Source organism: Acinonyx jubatus, chromosome B4 (assembly GCF_027475565.1).
Source record: "Acinonyx jubatus isolate Ajub_Pintada_27869175 chromosome B4, VMU_Ajub_asm_v1.0, whole genome shotgun sequence".
NCBI lineage: Eukaryota > Metazoa > Chordata > Mammalia > Carnivora > Felidae > Acinonyx > Acinonyx jubatus.
The window spans coordinates 41,957,869-41,969,942 of record NC_069387.1 but is presented as its reverse complement, the minus strand read 5'-3'; the positions used below and the strand labels follow the sequence as shown (position 1 = coordinate 41,969,942).

The 12,074-nt window shown below is 44.3% G+C and overlaps 1 protein-coding gene across 1 annotated transcript; it reads left to right on the top strand.

The window, feature by feature from the left end:
- Nucleotides 1-2,783: 2,783 nt before the first annotated feature.
- On the top strand, nucleotides 2,784-8,192 carry NANOG (Nanog homeobox). The gene is made up of 4 exons (XM_015061556.3): nucleotides 2,784-3,103; nucleotides 5,365-5,630; nucleotides 6,869-6,955; nucleotides 7,206-8,192. The coding sequence occupies exons 1-4, from the start codon at nucleotides 2,953-2,955 to the stop codon at nucleotides 7,635-7,637; spliced, it is 936 nt and encodes a 311-aa protein (XP_014917042.2). The 5' UTR covers nucleotides 2,784-2,952; the 3' UTR covers nucleotides 7,638-8,192.
- Nucleotides 8,193-12,074: the final 3,882 nt, after the last annotated feature.

The window sequence follows — 12,074 nt, the reverse complement described above, 5'->3', positions numbered from 1 at the left end:
CGAATTGAGAGGCAGGAAGTCAAGTTTTCCGCGTCTTTTTTTTTTTTTTTTTAAACCTTCATTTATTTTTGAGACAAAGAGAGAGCATGAACGGGGGAGGGTCAAAGAGAGAGAGACACAGAATCTGAAACAGGCTCCAGGCTCTGAGCTGTCAGCACAGAGCCCGACGCGGGGCTCGAACTCGTGGACCACAAGATCACGACCTGAGCTGAAGTCGGAGGCTCAACCGACTGAGCCACCCAGGCGCCCCTTCCGCGTCTTAATTTACTTTTCTCCCGGTTTTATTGAGATGTAATTGACTTATGACATTGTATTAGTTTAAGGCGCACAGCATAATGAACTGATGTACGATATGTTGCAAAATGATTACCACAATAAGTTTAGTACACATCCAACATTACATTCCCTTGATTAAAAGAAATCATATTCTATGGGGCCACCTGGGTGGCTTAATCGGTTAAGCATCGGACTTCGGCTCAGGTCATGATCTCACAGTTCGTGAGTTTGAGCCACATTGGACTCTGTGCTGACAGCTCAGAGCCTGGAGCCTGCTTCGGATTCTGTGTCTCCCTCTCTCTCTGCCCGTCCCCACTCATGCTGTGTCTTGCAAAGATAAATAAAAAAACATTTAAAAAAGTATAAAAAAATCATATTCTATTTGTAATGAGACAGAGACTGTCTGCCTGAGCACACTGTGTTTCCACCCATCTTTTCCTTGATGTTCCTGTTTGTATTCTTTTCCCCTCCAGCAGGACGGTCTGAGAAGACAAAGAAAAGATTACATAGAATTTATCTCCATGCTTTGGTCCCAGCAGTACTCTTATGCTCACGAATTGGCATCCTCAAGTTATGAACAAAACTCTCTTTGCGTGGAAGCAAAGCCAGCAGCTCTAGGTGGAGACCCAAGTAGCAGAGAATGTGACAGGTGTAATCAGCTTGCAGCTCAGAAAAATATGTAATTGGAATTTGCTAAGGGTTTACTTTTAGGGGTGGGAGATTGGAAAAGAGGAAGAAATGTTAGGCTTCGCCAATATTAATGTTTTTAATGTCTATTTTTATTTTTGAGAGAGAGAGAGACCGTGCAAGTGGGGGAAGGGCGCAGAGAGAGGGAGACCCAGAATCCGAAGCAGGTTCCAGGCTCCAAACTGTCAGCACAGAGCCTGACGCGGGGCTTGAATTCATGAACCTTGAAATCTTGACCTGAGCCAGTTGGAAGCTTAGCCAACTGAGCCACCCAGGTGCCTCAGGTTTCTTTAATATTGAATTTGGGAGTGGGGAGGAGAATTGAAAGCTGCAGACTGTTATCTTTGTCTATAAATATGTACTGCTAAAACCGAACCCTAAAAACTGCTCCTTTGGAAAATTGAAAACAAAAAAAAAATTGAAACCGGGGATGGAGTAGGATTGCAGGACATGACAGAATTGCCGGGCCAGGGAAGGAAAAGCTAATGTAAAAAAGAGCCAGAGAAGGAAAAAGAGGCCGACTTCGGCTCAGGGCATGATCTCCCGGTTCAGGAGTTCGAGCCCCGCGTCGGGCTCTGTGCTGACAGCTCAGAGCCTGGAGCCTGCTTTGGCTTCTGTGTCTCCCTCTGTCTCTGCCCCTTCCCTGCTCACGCTCTGTCTCTCTCTATATCGCAAAGATAAATAAACATTAAAAAAAAAAAAAAGAAGAAGAAGAGACGGGAGGTCCAACACAGATTCTAAAAGAAACTTGTCGCAAATGTGTTGGCAAATCCATTCACAGGAAAATCATTTGCTTGGAGGATGTTCTTCTCTACCTTCCTCTTTTCAGTTGGGTTGGTTTACAGGTCAATAAATTTCATTATTTTAGATCTAGGAACGTCCCAGATGAAATAAGAAAGGACTGCTCTCAATCTATCATGTTGTTCGCTGCATGAAAATAATAAACACAACAAAAAGGTAATTTCAAACTTGGAGCTCATGAGCATAGGATAAAGACAGAATTCCTATTAATAGCCCCCATTTGTAGATCACTGAGTGTCAAATATTATGAGGATTTAGCACTTTATTTCCTCTAATTTTTATAACAACACAGACAAGGTACAGATGAGGAAACCGAGTCAAGATTCTATCCAGCCACGCATGTCTAAAAACTACTGAAAATTTTTCCATACTGGTGGCGAATGCATAATTACCTACGAGGCACCAAAGTCAGCTACAGATCAGCAGGCCACAGGTCCCCTCCTCTGGCTTTTGTTAAAGGAGACAACAGTCTTGGGGCAAAGACAAGCCTGTCTCTCGACAGCTAAAAAACAAGAAGAGGGAGTTGAAAACAAGTACTATTTTTAACATCCACTGACGCCTTAGCAACATACAATGTGCGTCTTATTGTGACCTTAGGGGGACTCAGGAGGAAAATAGAGCTACGTGGTTGGAGCTTCTGCCATAACCAACTCGATGTTGAGACCCTACGGGGCCTTAGATCAAGATATTAACTGCCCGAGTGGAAGATTCAATCGTCTGAGGTGCCTCAAGTGCATCTTTGATTTTAAAAGACGGAAACGTGGTGAACCCAGAAATATTTAATTGCCGGGTTTACTTTTGCTCCTAGGTCCTGTGGCCCCAGTTTTCCCGTTCCCCACCCAGTCTGGACTACCCGGCAGCTACCTTTTGCATGACAATGGCCTTGGTGAGACTGGCAGACAGGATTAACTGAGAATCCTCGAGGGTGTGTGTGGGCGTGGGGCTGCCGGGAGGGGCGGGTCTAAGGATGGGCGAGCTTTCCTTATAAATCCAGAGCCTCCAGAATCTTCACATTTTGCTAAATTGGGTTGGTTGGTGCTTGGCCCTTTGGGTGGTGACGCCACTGCATCCTGTCTTTCTGATACTCTTACATCTGGAGATCTTCAGATTTCTCTTTTAAGTTCTTCCACCTAGACACGTAAACCTGCATCTCCCTCTTTTTTTTCTCTCTTCCCTCCACTCGGCAACATGAATACGGATCCAGCTCAGCCCCAATGCCCGCCTTGCCCCGAAGCGCCCGATTCTAGGGACTCTTCTCCAGTGCCTGAGATTGATGGGCCTGAAGAAAATTATGCACCCTTGCAAATGTCATCTGCTGAGACCCCCCACACGGAGACCGGTAAGAGAAAATTAATCCTTGAAAGGCTGATTACCTTGAGGGAGAGTGAAATCTGAGGAGGGGAAGGGTCATTCGTTTTGCTCTTGAGCAATTACAGCCCATTCATGAAAGCAGGTGTCCTCTATTAAGCCTCTCGACACCTGTCCCAGTTGTAACTTGGTGGGTGCGTGCCCTTTCACCCAGGTCCCAGGTGTCAGGTAAGCGACAAGGGCCGCAGGACGCTGGCATTTCAATGGCTCACTGGATAATTGAGGCATTAGGTGCATAGGCCCTGTGGAAACACAAATGTGTTGTGAAAAGTGAGTTGATATATACATCTTAACAGACTGGGTGCTGAGCACATAGTAACAGTAAATGTTACTATTAAGTCAGAAGTGCTAACATCACAGCTAGGGGTAGGGGATGCCGTGAGCATCACCTTTTTGATTTGTCGGGTTTTCAAGGAGTTCCAAAAATGGCGTGGCTAGCACCTTGTTGAAAAGTTCTACCTTCGTACAACAGCGGCAGTGGCTCTCCTGCCTCTTTGGCTCCGTGTGTGTTAACTGGGGCAGCTCCGAATTTCTGAGAGCCTGCTATGCTCAGGTCCCCTATATCCTGAGGAAATGTCCACCCCATTTTATGGTAGAAGATCCCAGAAGGTTTAACCTGCTGACATGCAGGGGCGAGAGCCCAAATTTGAAACCCAGGTTGGCTTCTACATGGTAATCGCAGGGGTGGGGGATGATCAGTTTGCTGTGAAGTCCGCACCACTTTTTTGTGAATCAATTCGGCAGTAATTGTCAAAAATGAAAAAACGTAAACGAATGTTTACCCGAGAAAAACCACTTTTAAGATTCATGGTAAAAATAATCGTTTAAACATTGTTTACATGATTACCCCTAAAACCAAGCTGTTGGAGAAGGACTAAGAAACTGCTTTATTGGATTGTTGGATTTTAATGTTCCCCGGTTTTCCTAAACTTCATGTCGATGCCCTTTTATAATTCCGAACATTGAAAATACAGCGCTGGATTGTGAGAAATGGCTCGGGAATGAGCAAGTGGGCGTGTCCTCAGCAAGCCAAGTGCAAGTTTATAGAGACCGGTTTTTTTAGGAGATGCCCCCAATGAAGTCCTTGGTCTCGCCCACTTAACAAGAAGCACAAGATTGTGAATTTTTGCCTCGTAAAGGCTGTCTCTTTATTCCATGACTAGGGTAGAAATTAAAGAGTTTAAACGGCTACTGAATCTAGGCAATATAATATTTTTTAGGTTTTTTTGGAGGGGAGGAAGCACGCACGTGAGCGGGGGTGGGGGTGGGGGGCAGACAGAGATGAAGACAAATGGTCCAAAGCGGACTCTGCTGACCGCAGAGAGCCCAATGCGGGCCTCTCGAACCCACCAACCCGGAGATCAGGACCGGAGCTGAAGTCAGACACTTAACCGACTTGAGCCACCCAGGCGCGCCTAAACTGTGGGTTTTAAAGGGTCCCCAGAAACTGATCCTACAGTATTAAATATGATGTAGGGGATGATTAACTTTACAAAACGAAGTTAGGAAGGGACATGATAGGGGCGGTGGGGGGAGGGGACTCCAGCGATCATTCCCACTTTTCTGAACAGTCATAACATGGACTCTTGAGCATCGATTTGCAGTAGAAAGCTTTTGTCAACGAGGTTTGAGGAGCACCTGGCTGGCTCGGTCAGTGGAGCATGTGACTCTTGACCTCAAGGTTGTGAGTTCGAGCCCCATGTTGGCCATAGGGATTACTTAAAAATAAAATCTTGGGCCACCTGGGTGGCTGAGTTGGTTAAGTGTCCCATTTTGGCTCAGTTCCTAAATTGCACCCCCACCCCCCACCCCCGTGTTGGGCTCCCGCAGAGCCCACTTGGGATCCTTGTCCTCTTTTTCTGCTCCTCCCCCGCTCTTTCTCTCCCAAATGCGCATGCTCTGCTCTGTTAAAAATAAACATTAAAAAGTAAAGTCTTTAAAAAAAAAAGTTGAGTCCCACTCTGCTTCCCAACTAGTAAGCCATTGGCCATGTCCCTTGGTTGTAAGATGGCAGCAACTAGTAAGTTATTGGATTGGCATCCTACAAAGATCAGCAAAGTGTTCGGGGGTCACTCATTTCTTGAGTTGAAATGACCACCATTATCACCTCTAAGTTTTTACCTACTACCTGAGGTTGAGGGCTCTCAAAAAATGCTTCGACAACCACAGGTTTGCGAATGTAATTTGCTATTTGAAAGATTTTAGAGAAAAGTGTTGTTTTATTCCCAACAGTCTCTCCTCTTCCTTCCTGCATGGATCTACTTGTTCAGGACAGCCCTGATTCTTCCACCAGCCCCAGAGTAAAAGTGCTGCCCACTTCTGCAGAGGAGATCACCGCGAAGAAGGACGATCCAGCTCAGGGCAAGAAACAGAAGATCAGAACCGTCTTCTCTCAGACCCAGCTATATGTACTCAATGATAGATTTCAGAGACAGAAATACCTCAGTCTCCAGCAGATGCAAGAACTTTCCAACATTCTGAACCTTAGCTATAAGCAGGTAGAGTTTGCCTACTTGTTCTTGCAGTGCGAAATAAAAAACCCAATTTGCAGATGAGCATTTCCTAACATCTGTGTGTGCATCTGTAGGCTTAGGTACCGCCTACAGATAATTTTCATATGAGAGTAGGATCTTTGCAATGTTTCGTGACCATTTTTTTTTTAATTTTTTTTTTTAACGTTTATTTATTTTTGAGACAGAGAGAGACAGAGCATGAACGGGGGAGGGTCAGAGAGAGGGAGACACAGAATCTGAAACAGGCTCCAGGCTCTGAGCTGTCAGCACAGAGCCTGACGCAGGGCTCAAACTCACGAATCGTGAGATCATGACCTGAGCCGAAGTCGGCCGTTCAACCGACTGAGCCACCCAGGCACCCCCCGTGACCATTTTTTTAACGTTGTAATGTGTTAATATGCCATGGTTTATTTAACCACTTTTCCCTGTTGCACAAGCCAAAATCGTGAAAATGTTGCCGATTTTTCCTTAATCAAAGGAGATGCATGTATTCCCATCTTCCAGGTTAGGAGAGTCCCTAACCAACACTGCTCCTCATTAAAATAAAACTGGAATCTCTTGTTTGTGTGCATTTCATTACTAGCGAGGTTAATCATTTTCCATATTCTTGCATATTTTGCAGTCTGATATTGTATGGTTTTCTGTTACTGGTGCCATACTTAGTCTAAGTATATAAATACTTCTGGTCCTCCTTAATGTCATTTTCTACCTTATACTTTACAAATCACCTGGAAATTTAAGCTTCTTGGATGCTTAAATAGATTTGATATTTTCCAAATAGTTGTCCTTGTGGTATATTTCATATTTCTTGAGTTGAAATGACCACCATTATCATGTTAAATGGAAGTGTGCTTATGGGGGAGCCTTCTTTATTGCAGACAAAGTACCTTTAGCTGACTACTGGCGTGGGTAAACTACGAAAAGGGAGATAGGTAGACATTTAATGTGAACGTTCTAGAATAGATAGGCAGTGGTTTTTCTCAAACTGGTTCGGTTTATTAAAAAGCAGCCAACTGACTTGAGGGGCTGTGACATTCATAGAGAATGGTGTCAAGATTTCAGAAAGAACTCTAGAAGTTTCAGTTTTCTGAGCTTTAAATAGTTGTTGCGGGCGGGGTGGGGGGTGGGGAGGGGAATTGTTAACAATATTCTTTGATCCCTACTACATCCACATTACTGGTGTTTTATGTTTTCCTGTTTTCCTGTCACCTTTTTCTTTGTAGGTTAAGACCTGGTTCCAGAACCAGAGAATGAAATGTAAGAGGTGGCAAAAAAACAACTGGCCAAAGAATAACAACACTGTGACTCAGGTAACAGGAAACGTATTTTTTCCTCCTCTTTTTTTTTTTTTTCAAGTAGGCTCCATGCCCAGCGTGGGGCTTGAACTCACGACCCTGAGATCAAGAGTAGCATGCTCTACTGACTGAGCCAGCCAGGCATGCCTCTGCTTTCTTTTCCATGGCTTTTTCGTTTTGGTCCTTGCTAACGCATTAGAACCCCGGCTGCAGACCATCCTGATTTTCTTTCTAGCCTTTCAGGTGATCTACTGTTCTCTTTCAGAACAGCTCTGCAAATCCAGAATACCCAGGCTTCTATTCCTATCACCAGGGATACCTGATGAACACTTCTGGAAACCTTCCAATATGGGGCAACCAGACCTGGAACAGCCAGTCGTGGAGCAACCAGACCTGGAACAGCCAGTCATGGAGCAACCAGACCTGGAACAGTCAGTCGTGGAGCAACCAGACCTGGAACAGTCAGACCTGGTGCCCCCAAGCCTGGAATGGCCAGGCCTGGAACAGCCAGCTGCACGACTGTGGAGAGGAATCCCCGCAGCCCCAGATACAGTTACAGCAAAATTCTGTCAGCGATTTGCAGTCCATCTTAGAAACGACTGGGGAAAGCCACAGTGTGATACAGCAAACGGCTAAGTATTTCAGTGCCCAGCAAATAATGGATTTATTCCCAAACTACCCTGAACATACAGCCTGAAGTCGCGTGACCATGAGCGTATTAATCTGTCTCCATTTGGGCGATGGCTGTATTACTTCTAGGATTTGTCTGTTAGGGTCCTGTATCTCTGCCTTGATATTCTGCTTTTCATTATGTTTATTCTGTCCATCAAGGGGGAACGGCAGGAGTCTCATCAAAGAGGATTCCGTAGCTTTGGCTGCTTTGAACAACATGCGGAAATCTGTTTCTGGCTCTAGATAACTAGATACAATACTAATTTGTATATCTTTAGGCTCCAGAATTTAACCACAAGAATAGGAAGTAAAAATACAAAGATGTGATGGAGGATTATTTGTATTTTCTGAGATAGTGAGGCTTAACAACCTCAATTGTTAACGGTGGAGGGTTAAGTTATAATGTGCGTCGTTGATTTCCTCTGCCCCCTGTGCTGGTTTAACTACAACTCCCGACGTGCTCGTTATTCCAGTATTTGTAGAAAGCTGTTTTTATATTTTAATGTGTCGTGATGATAGGACCAGTCTGGCTGGTGGTTTATGATAGATTTAAGTACAAATAAATACCCACTTTATCTTTTAGTTGTCTCTACCCTGATTTCACCAGTAGCTCAGTGACTAAAAAACTTGGCTAAACACGGGTCTTTCTTAGAGTCTTTTGATGTGGGAAGGACCAATTAACTGAAATCTCTTTAAGATTCTGCTAAGAGGCTGCTCTTAGAAAGGGACTAAAGTAAAGGGACAAAAGAGTAAGGAAAAGGTAGCTAAGTATACAAAGCTAGGTGACTGGTTAATTAAATCTCAACGAACTTTTTTCCTCCTTGTGTGTGTAATAGTATTGAAACAATAAAATTTGTGGTTATTGGGAGTTAAAGAAGAGTGCCCCATCTGGAAGATCAGAAGCAGAAAAGTGATAAACAGAGCTCTTAGGTTTGTAAAGAGGCTAAAATAAAGGGCAGCCTGGGAATAGGTAATAATGGAAGGTAGAGAAGACGAGAAGGAGGGGAAAAGGTCAACCAATTGGAATCTCACCCTGTAACTCACACCAGGGATGTGTCCACTCTTCTCTACAATTGTACTGTGCCAGAAGGCACTGTGTGGAAATAAGCTTCTTTTAAGACATTTTAATGCCAGCTTTTATTTAAAAAGGGACTTGTTAAGTTTATAGACCAACTACAAAGCACAATATCAATGTTTTAGAACGTCCAACTCTTGGTTTTGGCTCAGGTCCAGACCTCTCCGGTTTCTGACTTCGGGCCCCACGTTGGGCTTCCTGCTGGCGGTGCGGAGCCTGCTTGGGATGCTCCTCTCTTTCTGCCCCTCCCCTTTCTCTCTCTCTTAAGATAATCTTTTAAAAAATAAAGTATAGGAGCGCCCAGGTGTCTCAGTTGTTGAGCGTCCGACTTCAGTTCAGGTCATGATCTCGCGCTCGTGAGTTCGAGCCCCGCGTCGGGCTCTGTGCTGACAGCTCAGAGCCTGGAGCCTGCTTTGGATTCTGTGTCTCCCTCTCTGTCCCAACCCACTCGCATTCTGTCTCTGTCTCAAAAATAAACATTAAAAAAATTTTTTTAATAAAATAAAAAATAAAGTATAGGGGCACCTGGATGGTACAGTTGATTAGGTCTCTGACTTGATTTCAGCTCAGGTCATGATTTCATGGTTCATGAGTTCGAGCCTCGAACTGTGCTCTGCTTGGGATTCTGTCTCTCCTTTCTGCCCCTCCCCTGCTGGTGCGTGCGCTCTCTCGCTCTCTCTCAAAACAAAAACTTAAATCTACAAATATATTAGTGTTAACATAAACTGGATCAGAAACATGTTTAGGGGCGCCTGGGTGGCGCAGTCGGTTAAGCGTCCGACTTCAGCCGGGTCACGATCTCGCGGTCTGTGAGTTCGAGCCCCGCGTTGGGCTCTGGGCTGATGGCTCAGAGCCTGAAGCCTGTTTCCGATTCTGTGTCTCCCTCTCTCTCTGCCCCTCCCCTGTTCATGCTCTGTCTCTCTCTGTCCCAAAAATAAATAAAAACGTTGAAAAAATTTAAATTCTGAGGCTAGTTGGGAACACTTTTTTCCCCAGGTAAATTATGTTTTCCCCTTAGAAGAAGCAAAGCAGGCATCTATGAACTATACTAATATTTCTTTTTACTATCCTTTTCCATCCCAGTTCACCCCGAATTGATCTGAATCAGAGCACTTTTAATCACCACTGCCTTCTTGCTCCATGGCAACATCTACTTTCTGAAGCAGACACAGAGAATGGTCCACTAAGGCAGTTGTCCTGGTCATTTCCCTCATGGTTTCCCCAATTTTCCAACGTTGCTGTAGGACCATCCAAATTTTCTAGACATTTAACAAATGACATCAGGGGTAATTTCTGCCTATACCTAGGTACAACACAATATTCTTTTAAAAGTTGTCAGATAGTTGAATTTTGTGCCAAGCACTATGTTATGAACTGAGTAAATCATGAAAACAAAGCATTGATTGAACAATTAAAATAGCACATGAAATCTCTAAATCCCTATTATTTTCATTTTGTTATTGAAGCAGATTGGAGTATGACTTTTTTTTTTCTTAATGTTTACTTTTGAGAGAGCACAAGTTGGGGAAGTGGCAGAAAGAGGCAGATAGGATCTGAAGCAGGTTTTGTGCCCACAGTGGAGAGCCCAATGGGGTGCTTGAACTCAAACTGAGATCCTGACCTGAGCCAAACTGAGCCACCCAGATGCCCCCAGACCCCCCCCACCCAGTATGACTTTTTACAAATGTGATTTCACTGTTCTGCCACCTGGCCTTTTCATTTAAGTGTATTGAGTGAAGGAAAAATTCTTTTTTAAGAGATTAGAGCGTTTTAAGATATGTCACTAGGGAGCCTGGCTGGCTCAGTGGAGCGGATAACCCTTGACTCAGGTTCCCGAGTTCAAACCATGTTGGGTGTAGGGCTTACTTTAAAAAAAAAGGGAGGCACCTAGGTGGCTCCGTTAAGGATTGGACTTTGGCTCAGGTCATGATCTCCCAGTTGGTGAGTTTGAGCCCGGCATTGGGCTCTCTGCTGTCAGCGTGGAGCCTGCTTCGGATACTCCGTCCCCCTCTCTCTCTCTCTCTCTGCCCCTCCCCCCATTGTCTCTCTTTCTCAAAAATAGATAAATAAATAAACTCTTTAAAAAAGGTAATATGTCACTAACATTTTTATGAAATCCTTTGCTCTAAAACTAAATGCAGGGGCGCCTGGGTGGCTCGGTCGGTTAAGCGTCCGGCTTCGGCTGAGGTCATGATTTCACGGGCCGTGAGTTCGAGCCCGGCGGTGGGCTCTGTGCTGACGGCTCAGAGCCTGGAGCCTGCTTCGGAGTCTGTGTGTCCCTCTCTCTGACCCTCCCCTGTTCATGCTCTGTCTCTCTGTCTCAAAAATAAATAAACATTTAAAAAAAAAACAAACTAAATGCACATAACGAATTGTCAACACATATGAGGAAGGACCTTGGGTAAATAGCTGGTATAAAGTGATAGTCTTTTTTTCTTTTTTTTAAAATTTTTTAAAATTTTATTTTTGGGGAGAGACAGCACAAGTGGGGGAGGGGCGGAAACAGAAGGAGACAGAATCCAAAGCAGGCTCCAAACCCTGGAGCTGTCAGCACAGAGCTCAGGGCTCAGACTCCCAGACTGCAAGATCATGACCTGAGCCAAAGTCGGACACTCAACCAACTGAGCCACCCAGACCCCGCAAAGTCTTCAGAAACTCCAGTTAGCTCTCTAGTACTGAACCTTGTCATGTAACAGATGTTTTTACACTCTTGATCCTGCTTGTTTCTGCTTTGGACTAAGTTCAGCTATAAAACATTGGGAATAGGCAAGGGAATGGCTAAGAATTAAAGATTTAGAGTGGCAGAACACCTGTTACATTTAAAACATGGTTCTGGAAGGGAAAAGGATTGAAAGAAAAGAAGGAACAAGGAATTTCTGGTGTTTAGCGTTTTCTTTTGGAGATTAGCCATTTTGGAAATGCCAGTCACCTCCTGTGTCTTCAAACAAGCACCTGTCAGGGTAAAGACAAAACACCTCAGGGAACCCCACTATCATCAGGGAACCAGAGTCTGGGTTTACTTTTTTTTAAGAGATTGGGCCTCTCCCCACCCTCCCCACCCCAGTACAGAAAGGTGTTTTTATCAAAGCACAGGGCGCCTACAGGCAGAAAGAAGCTGCCTGGACCTTTTTGACTGCAAAACTAAAACGTGCTATGGAGAACAAATTTAAACAATAGAGAAATGAACAATAAATCAAATCTAGTAAGCACAGTTTAATTTCTACAGGTATTTTAGTATATGTCATATGGATGGTCTTTTTTTTTTTTTTTAATTTTTTTAACATTTATTTATTTTTGAGACAGAGAGAGAGCATGAACAGGGGAGGGTCAGAGAAAGAGGGAGACACAGAATCTGAAACAGGCTCCAGGCTCTGAGCCGTCAGCGCA